Source organism: Pseudophryne corroboree, chromosome 6 (assembly GCF_028390025.1).
Source record: "Pseudophryne corroboree isolate aPseCor3 chromosome 6, aPseCor3.hap2, whole genome shotgun sequence".
In the NCBI taxonomy this organism is placed as follows: Eukaryota; Metazoa; Chordata; class Amphibia; order Anura; family Myobatrachidae; genus Pseudophryne; species Pseudophryne corroboree.
In genome coordinates, this window is record NC_086449.1 from 404,308,329 (window position 1) to 404,325,854 (window position 17,526).

Below are 17,526 nucleotides of genomic sequence, written 5' to 3' on the forward strand. Positions count from 1 at the left end.
ATGAGCATTATTAAATAAAGCTGGGTGATACATCTCAAGGTTGAAAAAGAAAAAAAAGTCTGGTGAAAAATGATTATTATTTTTTTTTAACTTTCACCAGAGGTAGAAAATATTTTATTTTTAACATATTAAAAAGTTTATGTATCAAGCAGTGAAGAGAGTGGAGAATTAGCCCATAACAACCAATCAGCATGTACTTGGCATTTATCAAATACAGTCTATAAAATGATAGGTAGAAGGTGATTGGTTACCTAACCATCGAAGGGTGGTGTATTTAGGTGCAACTCCGTTGAAATCACTGTGAGCGCATCATTACAGGTCCGACCCTCACTGCTGCTCTGCCTCCAGTTTACCCCTGCTGCCTCCTCGGATTAATCCTTCCGGTCGTGGGTGTGACTGGAGTGGGGGCATTACAATGTGGTATTTCAATTGAGGGAATTACTGTGTCCGTGTTACTAATTGAGGTGTTACTGTGTGTCATATGAATTTGGTGCACAGGTAAATGGCATATTATGGGGGGGGGGGGGGGAAATTGTGTCCACCTGTTCAAAGTAATTATTTTAATATGGTACTTTAAGTTTGGAAACACCTGTTCTAGAGGGTGAAGAAATTACCTTTCTTAGCAATGAGCCACATAACCTATATTTATAAATAAATAGCTTTTTTACACATCCTTTCAGTGGGGTACCTTTTCACCCTCCAGACATACTTTTCAGAAGTGCATTTCAACCAATGTAATAAACATTCATGCAATACAGAAATAGAAGTTGTTCAATCAATTTTTTAAGTTCACGGCAGGTGCTAGAAAGGTCAGGCTATCTAATTGTTTGGCTACTCATTAAAATGTATACGTTTAGCAAGACCAACTCTTTTCTGATAGTGCTACTCAGGGATTAGTCTTCACCAACTGTAGTAACATTTTGACCTAAAATTCCAGCCTAAAGTGAAAAGTTTTCTAACCATTGATTTTCTGATCACACCATGGAGTTGAAAAATGAATCCTTAGTGGCTCATTTCACCTTTAGAGCACGCTTTCACCTTTGAAAAGTAATCCTCCGCCTCCTTGCTCTTGTCTGCATTATAGGACTCCTTCTCCTGCCCCCAAAACTAATTGCCAGCTTTAGAAATAACCTCCAAGCTGATTCCTAAAATAGCCAATGGATGAGAGAGCCCCAAAGGTCTCTTATTGTGGGATGTGGATGCTGGTTATAGATTTCCGTTCTTGGGGGGGGGAGAGAGAGCAATAAAAAAAAATTCCCTCTAAAGTCTAACCATATAAATTAAATTTTTACTATTTATAATCACTCCCCTACATATCCTTCATTCTCCATTTTAATTGATCAGGTTCTCTTCATTCTGTGTACAAATGTATCATCATAATCTAGCCTCAATATGCCACCCAGCGTGAAATGCCTGGCACTAATGAGCCACCAGGTCCCGTGCAACTCTGGCGTCTTTCTTTTTTTCTTTTTCTTTTTTGCTAAAAATGCATCTTAGTCACAACACGGTGTGACTAGGACCCACCAGGAGATTGTGCTGATTCATTTTGTATGTGACACTTGTATGTTGCATTCAACTGAGGAACTTGGAAAAAAGCTGCAGCTGCTATAGTGTAACACTATTAGTGATGCCCCTGTAAATAGGGGTGACACTTGGTGCAGTGTACGTACTATCTGCGCACAGGAGGCAAACATTTGCGGGTAAAGGGCATGGCCTAGAGTGTAGGGGGTATGGTCTCACACCTCAAACCCTTATTTCGTCACTTCGGAGGTCCCGAAGATGCGGGCTGCCCTCAGAGATCAGTAGAGTGCAGTGCCGACTCCTGTTTGTAATGGCACAGTGCAGCACCCGGCTCCTGTCACTGAAGAGGAGTTGGCACTTTGTTGTCACCCCTTGGCAGGTGTGCCCCGCTTCCCCGTTGTTACTGTCATAGACTCTGTCACACACACACCTGGTGCATTGAGAGGGACTGTTAGGTGTGACAGCAGCAATGATGTATGTGGGCACATCTGTAGCATCCAAGAGTCTTTGTAAAACAAAAAACAAAAGCACTGAACCCTTACATCATGCAAATGTGACCAGGTCACTGCCAGTCATTCCATAGAAATGAATGGGGAAATGCAGATTGTCTGAGAGCGACACTCTCAGTCAATCATTGCTTCCCCATTAATTTCTATAGAGAATGACCGGCAGTGACCTGTCACTCTGCAGCACGGCCCTTCACTGAACAGTCCGTCAGTTTGCTATTTTAGCCAATATCTGTGGATGCTACATGGAATGAAGAGGACCTGATTTCCAGGTTTTGTGAGGATTAAAGTGGAGAATGAGGGTTGTGTGATGGAGGGTTTTATTTTAAATAAAAAAATGACAAAACTCTGTGTGGGGTTTGTCTTTATTTGAATATTTTCTTTACAGGTGGACTCCAGGTGCCAATGGACCCTTGATGTCCGGGCACGCTGGCATTTATGGTTCTACAAGTACCATCATGCCGGGGCAGGATTGCTGGGACTTGTAGGCCATCTGTAAGGAACAATATTGCTAACTAATCCAAAACAATTAACCCCGCACCCATTGGCACATTATAACCGTGTCTGCATTTTTGGGTGTCGACCTTATGATTTGTGTAAATTTTAAATGTCTGCATGTTGACTGGCTTTATTTTTACCTATCTCTATATTAATTGTTACATTATTTCCACGTCTACGTTATGTCTCTGTCAAAATTTTGAGTGTCTACATAGTTATTGTAAACATATAGTCCATGTCTACATTTTGGTTGTCTAAATTATGTACCTGTTGACATTATTGTGTCTGTTTTGATTGACTAAGTAATATGCCACACCCTATATGCCACAGTATGAAAGTGATTATTCTGGTTAATAGAAAATGTGTCTGCATACAAACAAATGAATAGACTGACAACCAGATTAACAGAGATACATTGAGTTTTTCATTTATTCAGACGGACTGTGCTTTAACCAGTTTGTATCAAGTTATTTATGCCCTCACATATGTCTTTGGTAGAATATATTAGATAGAATCTTCTGTTCATGTCAGAACAATCTGTTAGGGCCATTATTTATATTTTGCACAACGTTCCCTTACAGAGTCTAATGAGGTTTAGCTTTCATACATTTTTCACATTACAGAAATCATATCCTAGAGAAAAATGTTACAACTTTATAAATTCAAATTTTATAAAGTTTTGCTTCTTTAGAGATATGGGAGAATATTTAGTTTCTGAATAGTTGATGCTGTTTTTGTTTATACAACTGCCATATACAGGTAATTTGTACTTCATGTCCAAACTATTTCTGTTGCCTTGAACCCAGTTTTTGTCCAGACAATGGCTATCCTTTCTGCATTTTTGGATGGAGCAGTTTATGGAGGAGATGTACTAAGCCTTGGAGAGAGATTAAGTAGAGAGAAATAAAGTACCAGACAATCAGCTCCTAACTGCCATGTTACAGACTGAGATGGTAAAATGACAGAAAGTGATTGGCTGGTAGTATTTTATCTTTCTCCACTTTATCACTATCCAAGGCTTAGTACATCTGCCCCTGAGTCTCTCAGGAGGTGCTTTCATAAATAGCATGAGAGGATCTTCATTGAAACATTTCATCCTGGCAGCTTTATGCACGGATAAGCAAAAATAAATGTTGGCTGTCCTTGATGGGATAAACTTTTAAAAGGGACAATGTGCGCCGAAGGTGCGTACCACAAAAGGGGTATGATCTCATGAGAAAGGGGCATGGCCACACAGCTGTACTCGCAAGGGTACAGGGTGATAGTGGGTGACGGGGAAATGGTAAGTAATACCGCTTTTACACCAAAGAAAGCGGGTCGCAGCCGGGAACCCTGACACGGGTGCTAACCGTCTGCGACCCGCATTGGCCCCCTTTTACACCAGACTCACCAGCCTGGAATATTGCCAGGTTGGTGACGCGACGGGGGCAGCGCTTGGAGATCACATGATCTCCAAGCGCCGCCCGCACATAGAGTGTAAACAGGAAGCCGGGACGCATCGACCCGGCTACCGTTTACACTGCTCAGTTTGCCAGGTTGAACAACGTGTTCAACCCTGCAAACTTCCAGAATACAAGGTCACTTGACTCAAACTATTCCAACTCGACCCTTTTACACCAGCCAGCAACACGGGTTATGCGCGCTCATGTGCAATAACCCGTGTTACTAGCTGGTGGTGTAAAAGGGGTATTACAGGGGACACAGTGGTGGCAGGGAGTTAGTGGGTGACTGAGGCAGGGGTGACTGCGAGATAGTGGGTGACTGAGGCAGGGGTGATAGGGAGATGGTGGGTGACTGAGGCAGGGGTGACAAGGAGATAGTGGGTGACTGAGGCAGGGGTGATAGGGAGATAGTGGGTGACTGAGCAACGGGTGACAGGGAGATAGTGGATTACTGAGGCAGGGGTGACAGATAGTGACAAGGGACATTGTACAGGGACACACACACACACACGTTACAGGGACAGCTGGCAGCCATGCAGAGGCTCATACATTTTAACCTCTGTCATAGGGCAGCACCAGCTCCCCCTCGTCAGCACATGCTTTCCCTTTCTGTTTCCGGGCATCAGGGTAAGGCTGGGAGCCAGGCGGTCGCACAGCTGGGAGGAGTGTGTCCAGGGTGGGCAGCCGTGGCGCTGTAGAGAATGAGTGATGGTGACTCACTCTCTGCAGCAGCACCCTCCACAGGCTGGCGCTCTACGCGGCCATGTAACCCGCGTATGTGGCGGCCCGGCACTTGCTGTATGCAGAATATGAGCAGACCGTTTTCTCCAAGCAAAGTTGCAATGATTGAAAACATAGTTGCATACCTACCGACTGTTCCAATTCCAGTTGGACAGTCCCACTATTCAAATTGTCACACCTAGGGGGGTGGGGCTATTGTCACTAGGAAGTAGAGCACTGCCCAGAACTCCCTGAGACTGCTCCAGACAGCTCTACAGGCTGCAGGGAGTGAGCTGGTGTGTTCTTTGGATGCTCCAGGCAGCTCTGCAGTAGTGTTACTGGCTTCAGGGTACCATTCAAGGTGCAGTGGGGCAGCAGCGGTGCCGCCGCCAGGCCCTGTGCTCTAGGTGAAGGCACTGCTTGCACTCCACTATTGGAACAATTAGTGACACGTTTCCTCCACCACCTGTGTACTTTTTCAGTGGCTAGATACCATACTTCCTAATGCTGTTATTACACTACATAATTGTGATGGCCCCTAAATCATTGCAGCCTGTGTGACTGGTCCTGGTCTTATATTAATTCTTAATGCCAGTCAATCTGACACTTAACTTGCCGTATGGTCCTTTAACTGACATAGTGAGTAGACACTCACTACAAATGACTGGATTTGGACATTTATGTGCTAGTTGAAGTATAGCATGAGACATATATGATAGGCAGCATGGTGTCCCTGAAAATATTACATTTGCAACAATGAAGGTGAAAGTGAAATGTGCAATAAAAGAAAATTGAATGAATAAATAAACTTTTTACTCTTTCCTGCAGGAAATGTGTTGGTCAACTTACCTAAAAATGTTGTTACTCCTGTGAGTAGGTAACGTCAGTTCTTTTTTTTTCTTTTTCTTTTTAACAAGATACTCATTCTGCTGTTTTTCTCTCTTCCATAGAATCAAACATGAGAACATTGTTGCCTTGGAAGATATCTATGAGAGTCCCAGTCATTTGTATCTGGTCATGCAGCTGTGAGTAGTCATTAATTACAAGTTTTGTACATAAAATGCTCTCAAGTGATACAGGAGATTTGTCCCCTGCTGATACGTAAAATTCTTCTTATAATAACACATATACAGATATTGTCTGATGAATAAGTACTGTGCTGGTGTCATAGCCTGTAGGTATAATTTGCTATGTTGCTATGGTGACCAGAGTGTTGTATACCATATTTCATTATTTAGATAATTAGCAGGAATAATTGCGTAGATCCTTTTTTCCCCCTGAAATGTATGACTTTTAACCACTTCAAATCCAATCTAACAGAAACCCACCCATGTAGACCACAGTATAGATTATATATTAAATAAGATTGCTCTAAAGATGGGAATCTGCTCCTTTGCTTAGAGCTGAGTCAGTACAGGAATTTACAACGTTTAGTTCAGATGTTGTATAAATCTATCCAAGTGAGTTTGAGTTGTAATATTTGAGTTTCACTTACAGTAAGTGTCCTACCTATATCAGAGCTGTACAATCCCTGAATTAAGAGTTACTTAGGGAGCGTAGCAGCAGGGCCGTAACTACGTGTGTGCCAAGTGGGCTTGGCACACAGCGCAGTTGCCCTGAGGGCGCACGGCCAGCGGCATGTAATGAGTCAAATTGACTCATTACATGCCGCCTCTGCTGTGTGCGCCGTGCGCCGCGCTGGAGGGAGAAGAGACCAGCGCCGGGCAGCGGACAAGGAGGAGGAGGGAGGGGGAGCAGGGAGCCGCAGCAGCGCTATTTCATTGGTAGTAAGCGCCGCTGCAGCATGCCCCTCTCCTTCTGTATTGGCTGCCCGGCGCTGCTGTGGATGCTGGGATGCTGTTCCTCCATCCCAGCATCCACAGCAGCACCAGGCAGCCAATACGGAAGAAGAGGGGGATGCTGCAGCAGCGCTTACTACCAATGAAATAGCGCTGATGCGGCTTCAGTCCCCCTCCCTCCTCCTCCTCCTCCTCACTCCCTCCTCCTCACCTCACTGCCTGCACCGAGAGGGAGATGCCAGCACGAGGAGCCTGTCAGCGGGGATAAGGTAAGTATATCCCTCTCTCTCTTTCTCTCTCTCTCTCTCTCTCTCAGGGGGACACCATCTGCCGCAATGTGTAAAAAGGGGGACTGGCTGCCGCAATGTGTAAAAAGGGGTCCTGGCTGCCGCAATGTGTAAAAAGGGGTCCTGGCTGCCGCAATGGGGGACTGGCTGCCTCAATGTGTAAAAAGGGGGCCTGGCTGCCGCAATGTGTAAAGAGGGGGCCTGGCTGCCATAATGTGTAAAAAGGGGGAATGGCTGCCGCAATGTGTAAAAAGGGGTCCTGGCTGCCGCAATGTGTAAAGAGGGGGCCTGGCTGCCGCAATGTGTAAAAATGGGGACTGGCTGCCGCAATGTGTAAAAAGGGGTCCTGGCTGCCGCAATGTGTAAAGAGGGGGCCTGGCTGCCGCAATGTGTAAAAATGGGGACTGGCTGCCGCAATGTGTAAAAAGGGGGACTGGCTGCCGCAATGTGTAAAACGGAGGACCGGCTGCCGCAATGTGTAAAACGGAGGACCGGCTGCCGCAATGTGTAAAAAGGAGGACCGGCTGCCGCAATGTGTAAAAAGGAGGACCGGCTGCCGCAATGTGTAAAAAGGGGGACTGGCTGCCGCAATGTGTAAAAAGGGGTCCTGGCTGCCGCAATGTGTAAAAAGGGGGACTGGCTGCCATAATGTGTAAAAAGGGGGAATGGCTGCCGCAATGTGTAAAAAGGGACTGGCTGCCGCAATGTGTAAAAAGGGGTCCTGGCTGCCGCAATGTGTAAAAAGGGACTGGCTGCCGCAATGTGTAAATAGGGGGCTTGGCTGCCGCAATGTGTAAAAAGGGGGACTGGCTGCCGCAATGTGTAAAAAGGGGGACTGGCTGCCGCAGTGTGTAAAAAGGTGGACTGGCTGCCGCAATGTGTAAAAAGGGGACTGGCTGCCGCAATGTGTAAAAAGGGGACTGGCTGCCGCAATGTGTAAAGAGGGGGCCTGGCTGCCGCAATGTGTAAAAAGGGGGACTGGCTGCTGCAATGTGTAAAAAGGGGGCCTGGCTGCCGCAATGTGTAAAAAGGGGGCCTGGCTGCCGCAATGTGTAAAAAGGGGGACTGGCTGCCGCATTGTGTAAAAAGGGAGCCTGGCTGCCGCAATGTGTAAAAAGGGGGCCTGGCTGCCGCAATGTGTAAAAAGGGGGACTGGCTGCCGCAATGTGTAAAAAGGGGGACGCTGTCTGCTGTAATGTATAAAAGGGGCTCTACCTGGTGTAGTTGCGCTACTGTGCAGCGTAATTTGAATAATGTAGACTACTGTGCACCGTAGTATGAATTGCTATTATTTTGTGGCCACGCCCCTTCCCCGTGAAGCCACGTCCCTATAAATTTTTCGCGCGCCTGCGACGCGCACTGCCCCTATCTTACATGGGGGGGACGCCACTGTCGTTTCTTGCACACAGCGCTAAAATGCCTAGTTACGGCACTGCGTAGCAGAGCAAGCTGCAGGATTGTGTTTTGATGCCTTATGTCCTGCCATGTACCCCCGGGCTATTCATTATTCAATATGCTATCTGCATTATAAGGGATGAGTCTATTTCCCTTCATTAATGCCTGTACAATTAAATAAATGTGTCCTGTTATCTGTTAAATGTCTGGGAATATTCATAGTTTCTGACTGTGTTCACTACACTTAAATCAATGCCCATGACACATACTGTAAGAATCTTGCATATTGTAAAACATGGGGCAGTAAAGTTGTGCCATTGTATGTATCTACTGCTTACCAGGTTTCCGATCCTATCATTACAAATCCTAATATCTGAATACTTAGGGGTATATTCACTTTGTGGCGGTTTTTCCGACAGTCGGAAAAACGGCACTTTTCGACAGTTTTAGGTTGAATTTGCATGCGACCTATTCAATGAAAGTGCAGTTTTTTCGACTTATTTAAAAAAGCGGCACTTGTCCAAAAACACGTGTAACTTTCTGTAGAAAAAACGCTGCTGTTTTCAACAGTTTACAGCTGATACAGATTCGACTTGTAATCAAGTCAAATCTGTTTATGTCGGAATACTTGCTGTTTCCGGCCAGCATTGAATAGTGACGTGTAAGATCCTCTCCGTCGGATAGGATCCGACATCAATTGAATATACCAGAAAAATCTTGCTATTCCTGGACTTTTTCATTGGGTTTCGTCAGCAGTGAAAATCCTTTACATTCATTTGTTGCCCTTGTATGTTCAATTTTCCATACTTCATCATAAAGCACGCAATTATTTATATTTCTCATACGTCCTAGAGGATGGTGGGGTCCACTTCAGTACCATGGGGTATAGACGGTTCCGCAGGAGCCATAGGCACTTTAAGACTTTTCAAGGGTGTGAACTGGCTCCTCCCTCTATGCCCCTCCTCCAGACCTCAGTTTTAGAAATGTGCCCAGGCAGACTGGATGCACTCCAGAGGAGCTCTACTGAGTTTCTCTGAAAAGACTTAGGTTTTTTATTTTCAGGGAGAACTGCTGGCATCAGACTCCCTGCTTCATGGGACTGAGGGGGCAGAAGTAGGAACCAACTTCCTAAAGAGTTTCATGGCTCTGCTTCTGGCTGACAGGACACCATTAGCTCCTGAAGGGAACTGAACGCTAGCCGTGCCTAGATGCTCACTCCCACAGCACGCCGTCACCCCCCTCACAGAGCCAGAAGTCAGCAGACAGGTGAGTGATCTTCAATCAAGAAAGTGACGGCTAAAGGTACCGCGCGGCTGGCGGGAGCACAGCGCGCCATGTTGCCAACACATACACAGGCACTGCAGGGTGCGGGGTGCCCTGAGCAGCATGAAACCTATGGAAACTGGCATAAATAAGGGGCATACGTTGCTGAGGCACACTCCTACCCCCGCCAATATAAAAAATGACCTCATAAAAGCTGAGGAGAAACACACCATTGAAGAGTGGAGCTTCCTCCTCAGTCAGCCAGCACACTGCTCAGCGCCATTTTCTCTATCTCAGGCGCTGGATTGTGAACTGGTAAATCCTATCTGTGTCCCTCTGACAGATTTTACTGTGGGTCTGTCCCCTATAAGTCCCAGAGTGTCTGTGGTGTGGTTGTGCACGTGTGTGACATGTCTGTGGAAGGGAATTCTTCCTCTGTGGGAGACATGTTAGACACACAGAGGTGTAATATGACACCAAGAGCCTGACTGGGTGAAAGGTTACATGATAGTGTAAATCATATCAGTAAGAGGTTGGACTGAATCTCATACAGAAAACTGAATAATCTGTTGAAGATGTGATTTTTAATAGTTCTGCCTTTCATCCACAGGGACCCCTCTGGGTCACATACAAACAAGTAGTACAAACTGATACCGACACGGACTCTGATTCGTGTGTCGACACTAGTGATTCCAGGGGAATAGGTCCTAAGTTAGCAAAAAGCATTCAAAACATGTTTTAGCTATAAAGGAGGTGTTAGAAGTTACGAAGCCCCCTCTTTTACCACAAGGAGAGGGTTTACTTTAGTAAAGAAGTAATGTAATTTTCCCTCCACCTCAGGAGTTTAACAGTCTCTTGGAGGGAGTCTGATTTAACCTGAAAAGAAATTTCAGATTCCCAAAAGGAATTCATGCAGCTTACCTTTTTCCAAAAAAGGTGGGAGTCACCCCGCATTTTAGACAGGGCACTGTCATAAAAGAGAAAAGGTGTTTCTCCCTTCGCCTGGAATGGCTTCACTTAAGGAGCCGACAGACCGCAAGTGAGTGAGGTGATCTATTGATGTGGCCAATGGGACACTACTCAGGCCTACCATTGTCTGTGAGTGGGTGAGTAGTGCTATTGAAAAGTGATCAGAAAACTTTTCATTAGACATTAACACAATAGATGGAGACGAGATACTCCTAACGTTAGGTCATATCAAAGACGATGCTGCGTACGTAATAGAAACCATGAAATATATTGGTTTCTTGGGATCAAGAACCGCTACCATGGCAGTATCGGCTCGGAGGGCGTTGTGGATTCGCCAGTGGAATGCTGATGCAGATTCCAAAAGAAATATGGAGGCTCTCCCGTATAAAGGTGAGGCCTTGTTTGGTGATGGGCTGGATGCGTTAGTCTCGGCGGCTACCGCAGTTAAGTCGGCATTCTTGCCTTATGCTCCTACACCGGCGAAAAAGACACATCACTCTCACATACAGTCCTTTCGGCCCAACAAATACAAAAAGGCCAAAGGTTCCCCCTTTTTTGCAGGTAGGGGAAGGGGAAAAGGAAAGAAATCCGCAGCATCTCCCGGATCGCAGGAGCAGAAGTCCACCCCTGCTTCTGCCAAATCTGCAGCATAACGCTGGGGCTCCCTTGCAGGAGTCCACTCGGGTGGGAGCACGTCTGAAACTTTTTAGCCAAATCTGGATTCAATCTGGCCTGGACCAATGGGTCTTACAAATAGTGTCCCATGGGTACAAACTAGAGTTTCAAGATGTCCCCCCATGCCGATTTTTCAAATCGACCTTGCCAGCTTCTCTTCCGGGAAAAGAGGCAGTAACAACGGCAATTCAAAAATTATGTCAGGATCAGGTCATTGTCCTGGTTCCCTTGGCACAGTAAGGAGAAGGTTTTTTATTCAAGCCTCTTCGTAGTTCCGAAGCCGAATGGCTCGGTCAGACCGATTTTAAACCTGAAATGTCTGAATCTCTACCTGAAAAGGTTTAAGTTCAAGATGGAATCCCTGAGGGTAGTGATTTCCAGTCTGGAAGAGGGGGACTTCATGGTGTCAGTAGACATAAAAGATGCTTACTTGCATGTTCCCATTTATCCTCCTCACCAAGTTTATCTGAGATTCGCAGTACAGGATTGCCATTACCAGTTTCAGACGTTGCCGTAGTCAATATAATTCCTTATCTGGACGATCTCCTGATAAAAGCGAGATCCAGGGAACAGTTGGTGCAGAACATCGCACTCTACCTGTCAATACTCCAACAACACGGTTGGATCATGAATTTTCCAAAGTCGCAGTTGGAACCGACGACAAGATTGTCCTTTTTAGGGACGATTCTGGACACAGAAGTACGGAGAGTATTTCTTCCAGTGGAAAAGGCTCTGGAAATCCAGAAAATAATCAAACAAATATTGAAACCAACAAGCGTGTTGATCTATCAATGCATTCGGTTGTTTGGGAAAATGGTAGCGGCCTACGAGGCCATACAGTTTGGCCGATTTCATGCCAGAGTATTCCAGTGGGACCTGTTGAACAAGTGGTCCGGATCCCACCTACACATGTACCGGAAAATAATCCTGTCGCCCAAAGCCAGGATTTTACTCCTGTGGTGGCTACACAGTTCTCACCTACTAGAGGGACGCAGGTATGGGATTCACGACTGGATCCTAATAACCACGGATGCAAGTCTCCGAGGCTGGGGAGCTGTCACACAGGGGGAAAGCTTCCAAGGAAAATGGTCAAGTCAGGAAGCCTGCCTTCACATAAACGTTCTGGAATTGAGAGCCATTTACAACGGCCTTCTACAAGCGGTACATCTTCTTCAAGATCCCGTGCAGATCCAGTCGGACAATGTAACAGCAGTCGCGTACATAAACTGGCAAGGCGGAACGAAAAGCAGAGCGGCAATGGCAGAGGTGACAAGGATTCTCCTCTGGGCAGAAAGACATGTTAGAGCTCTGTCTGCAATTTTCATTCCGGGAGTGGACTACTGGGAAGCAGACTTCCTCAGCAGACACTATCTCCATCCAGGAGAGTGGGGCCTCCACCAAGAAGTTTTCACAGAGGTGACAAGTCTTTGGGGAGTTCCTCAAGTAGACATGATCAGGGCCGTCTTTTCGTATGGGCTCAATGGGCTCTTGCCCAAGGGCCCCAGGAGTATAAAGGCCCTAGGCTGATAGCTGAGGCTCTCCTCTTTCCATGGGTACCAGATTTTTGAAAATCGGCCCTGGGGAACCGGAGATATCTGACTTGAAAGCAGTGGTCCCCATCCAAGCCTGTTAATTGCTCTTCCCAGCCAGATATCTCGAGTTCTGTCTGTCTTAGAGTTTTTCACAGGGTATAATCCAAAAGCTGGGACTCTCCCCTTTCGGTGGTCACTGGCAGCTTGTCTCTACTATACCCAGAACCAGAGATATCATCCTTCCAGCAGCTGGTCCCTGCTCCAGCTCCACACGCCTAATATGCAGTTTTAGATGTTCATTGGTGAATTGCTCTGGCTCCTGAACTCTGATCCCCAAGTCCCCAGTACCTTCTGAAAGGTGGGACTCTCTAGTATGTTTATCCCATTCAAAGCTATGAAATACATTTTCAGGAACTTGAGATATCTGCAGTCAAGCACACTGCCCCCCCACCGGAAAATTATAAATAATAAGCCCACTCCACTATCCACCCCTTCCCTACACATTAAACACCCCCTACCACCCTGGAAGTCATGTACCAGGGCTTCTTCATTCAGTCCAATGCCCCTTCTACAGTTTAACCCCATCTGTGCAGTAAAGGAGTAATTAGCAGAAATTACTGCTCCAGGTCCTACATGCTGAGCGGATGATAGAACACCCCCTTCCGCCCGCGAGACATCAAAGCACCCCTCACCCCTACCGCTGGAGGATGGGGAGGGGGCCCAGTGCATTGCTGTGCCCAGGGGCCTTAACTGCTGTTAAGACGGCCCTGGACATGATGGCATCTCGTCTAAACAAGAAGCTTCAGAGATATTGTTCCAGGTCGAGAGACCCTCAAGCAATAGCAGTGGATGCCCTGGTGACCCAGTGGGTGTTTCGGTCGGTATATGTTTTCCCTCCACTTCCACTGATTCCAAAAGTTCTCAAAATAATAAGAAGAACAAGAGTTTGAGCAATCTTCATTACCCCAGACTGGCCAAGGAGGGCTTGGTATCCAGATCTTCAGGAGTTGCTCATAGAAAATCCTCGGCCTCTTCCTCCTCGAGAGGACCTACTACAGCAGGGGCCATGTGTGTATCAAGACTTAACGCAGCTACGTTTGACGGCATGGCTGTTGAGCGTCGGATCCTAGCCCGAAAGGTTATTCCCAAGGAAGTCATCCCCACTCTTATTCAGGCCAGGAAAGGAGTAACGTCTAAATATTACCACCATATTTGGAGAAAATATGTGTCTTGGTGTGAATCCAAGAAGGCTCCTACGGAAGAGTTTGAGTTGGGACGTTTTCTCCATTTTCTGCAGGCTAGTGTGGATGCGGGCCTTAGATTGGGGTCAATCAAGGTCCAGATTTCGGCCTTATCAGTTTTCTCTCAAAAACAATTGGCCTTCTTTCCAGAAGTTCAGATGTTCGTGAAAGGGGTTCTGCACATCCAGCCTCCATTTGTGCCTCCAGTGGCACCATGGGACTTTAATGTGGTGTTGCAGTTCCTTCAATCAGATTGGTTTGAACCTCTGCAGGAGATAGAATTGAAGTTTCTCACTTGGAAAGTGGTGATGCTTTTGGCCTTGGCATCCACAAGGCGGGTGTCTGAGTTGGGGGCCTTGTCTCACAAGAGCTCTTACCTGATCTTCCATGAATATAGGGCAGAGTTAAGCACTCGTCAACAATTTCTTCCAAAGGTGGTTTCGTCCTTCCACATAAACAAACCTATTGTGGTGCCAGTAGCTACTGATACTTTCACTGAGTCACAGTCTCTAGATGTGGTTAGAGCTTTGAAGATTTATGTCGCAAGAACAGCTCGATTATGGAAAACAGAGGCTCTGTTTGTCCTGTATGCTCCCAACAAGATTGGGTGTCCTGCTTCTAAGCATACTATTGCGCGCTGGATCAGAGGGACAATTCAGCATGCTCATTCTACGGCAGGCTTGCCGGTACCGAAGTCGGTGAAGGCCCATTCTACTAGGAAAGTGGGCTCATCCTGGGCGGCTGCCCGGGTCGTCTCGGCTTTACGACTTTGCCAAGCAGCTACTTGGTCAGGGTCAAACACATTTGCTAAATTTTATAAGTTTGACACCTTGGCCGATGAGGACCTCAAGTTCGGTCAATCGGTACTGCTGGCTCAACCGCACTCTCCCGCCCGTACTGGAGCTTTGGTATAACCCCATGGTACTGAAGTGGACCCCAGCATCTTCTAGGACAGGGGTGGGGAACCTCCGGCCCGCGGGCCGTATAAGGCCCGCGAAGCCGTTTGGTCCGGCCCACCAGCTTGTGTCAGTGAGACACGCTGCCGCTCAGTCCGGCGGCAGCGTGTCTCAACTGTCAGAACAGGAGAGCGCGGCTGTCGGGTGGGAGCGGCGGCGTGTATGACTTGAAACCAGCCGCTGGTTCGTGAGCCAATCAGAGCTCGTGGACCGGCAGCCAATCAGAAGCCGCGGCTGCCGGTCCGCGAGCTCTGATTGGCTCTCGAACCGGCGGCTGGTTTCAAGTCCTACATGCCGCCGCCGCCCAACATAGCCACGCTCTCCTCCGTGTCCCGCCGAAAGCAGCACGGTTAGCTGGGGGAGGGGGAGGGGGGGGAGGCAGGGCATCTGTATACCTGGCACTGTGGGGGGCATCTGTATACCTGGCACTGTGGGGGCATCTGTATACCTGGCACTGTGGGGGGCATCTGTATACCTGGCACTGTGGGGGGCATCTGTATACCTGGCACTGTGGGGACATCTGTATACCTGGCACTGTGGGGGCATCTGTATACCTGGCACTGTGGGGACATCTGTATACCTGGCACTGTGAGGGGCATTTGTATACCTGGCACTGTGGGGGCATTTGTATACCTGGCGCTGTGGTGGCATCTGTATACCTGCCACTGTGAGGGGCATTTGTATACCTGGCACTGTGGGGACATCTGTATACCTGGCACTGTGAGGGGCATTTGTATACCTGGCACTGTGGGAGCATCTGTATACCTGGCACTGTGAGGGGCATTTGTATACCTGGCACTGTGGGGACATCTGTATACCTGGCACTGTGAGGGGCATTTTTATACCTGGCACTGTGGGGGCATCTGTATACCTGGCACTTTGGGGGCATCTGTATACCTGGCACTTTGGGGGCATCTGTATACCTGGCACTGTGAGGGGCATCTGTATACCTGGCACTGTGGGGACATCTGTATACCTGGCACTGTGGGGACATGTGTATACCTGGCACTGTGGGGACATCTGTATACCTGGCACTGTGGGGGCAATTGTGGATCTGGCACCGCACTATTGGGGGCATATGTGTATCACGTCCCATTTTAACTGGCCACACCCATTTTTTGGCGCGCACGCTACCTCTAAGGGGCAGACCTACTGGGGGGCAGGGTCATTTTTTAAGTTGAGAATTTTTGTATGGCCCCCGAAGGATTTTATAAATATCCAAATGGCCCTCGGTAGAAAAAAGGTTCCCCACCCCTGCACTAGAATGTATGAGAAAATAGGATTTTAATACCTACCGGTAAATCCTTTTCTCCTAGTCCGTAGAGGATGCTGGGCACCCGCCCCAGTGCGTACTTTACCTGCAGTTTGTTCTTTATAGTTGCACAAGTTGTGTTTCATTTGTTTTCAGCATGTTGCTGTAAATGGTTCATGCCTGTTGGCGTGTATCATGTTGAATGCCATGTTGTGCGGCATGGTTGAGGTGTGAGCTCGTATGAATCTCACCATTAGTATAAAAGTAAATCCTTTCCTCGAAATGTCCGTCTCCCTGTGCACAGTTCCTATAACTGAGGTCTGGAGGAGAGACATAGAGGGAGGAGCCAGTTCACACCCTTGAAAAGTCTGAAAGTGCCCATGGTACTGAAGTGGACTCCAGCATCCTCTACGGACTAGGAGAAAAGGATTTACCGGTAGGTATTAAAATCCAATTTTTTATATATATATATATATATATATATATATATATATATATATATAAATACACGCTTCATAAGCAAAAAAAAGTACTATAACCAGTCAAGTATGCATGAATAAAACACTTGTTTTAGGTACATTATTTGCATTGTCCAACTGAAATATTTTATATGTAAAAGAACTTATTAGATAAATTCACACCCACGCAAGTTATTGTTAAAACACTTGACTTCCCTGAATTGAATTGTTTCATCAGCACATTTCAAAACACCTTCACTCCTGCTGTGCATGTCAATCTCTCGTTATGCCGCTAGATAGTAAGCATCTCTAGAAAATAATTAGTTTACTGAACATTATGATGTAGAGTACTTGTAGCTACTATTACTTCTTTATTTATGCAATGTGTTTTCTATTGAGAATAACAACAGTTTACCATTAAATCTAAACAACTTCACTTTGGTAACAAAAAACAAGCATAGGGATAAACACCTAATAAATAGTCAGCATAAAAAAAACTAAATAGCTTTACAAATCCAATGTTGGTAATATCTTTTTCCATCTATCACAATATTTATCCCAAATTCCTTCTTTAGTGAGCTTTGAAAAATAATCATGGCCTTGCCTGGGGAGGAGCGAGACTGAGGGCGGGATGTATCCAGCCTTCGAGAAAGATAAAGTGGAGAAGTTGCCCATAGCAACCAGATTTTAGGGGGTAAATTTAGTAACAATTGTGTTAGCCTGAGATTGCATTCTTGGCTGTGTTTAGACTTTTTGTTTTTCCAAACTGCACCTAGTATGCTGGGGATAGCCCCGGTTTTCAGCCTACGCCGGGCGTACACTGGAGTGAGAGGGCCCTTTATTGGCGGGTCCCCACTTCCCCAGGAATCCCCAGCCTGGGGTGACTAGTTGGGAGGGGAAGGGGGGTTGTTAATGCTTTGTCTTGGGTATCCCATCAAATGTGTCCCCTGTCTGTGGCATTACCTCCCTGCTCATGGAGTTAGGTGCTGATTCTAAAATATGTGTTTAAAAT

At 46.6% G+C, this 17,526-nt stretch overlaps 1 protein-coding gene across 6 annotated transcripts in view; it reads left to right on the forward strand.

The window, feature by feature from the left end:
- CAMK1D (calcium/calmodulin dependent protein kinase ID) overlaps positions 1-17,526 on the forward strand; it is a 571,288-nt gene that overhangs the window by 392,377 nt on the left and 161,385 nt on the right. For all 6 annotated transcript variants that reach the window (XM_063926882.1, XM_063926883.1, XM_063926884.1 and 3 more), the window contains one exon: positions 5,638-5,712. In XM_063926882.1, the coding sequence (XP_063782952.1) occupies positions 5,638-5,712 (75 nt within the window). The remainder of the gene's footprint in view (positions 1-5,637; positions 5,713-17,526) is intronic.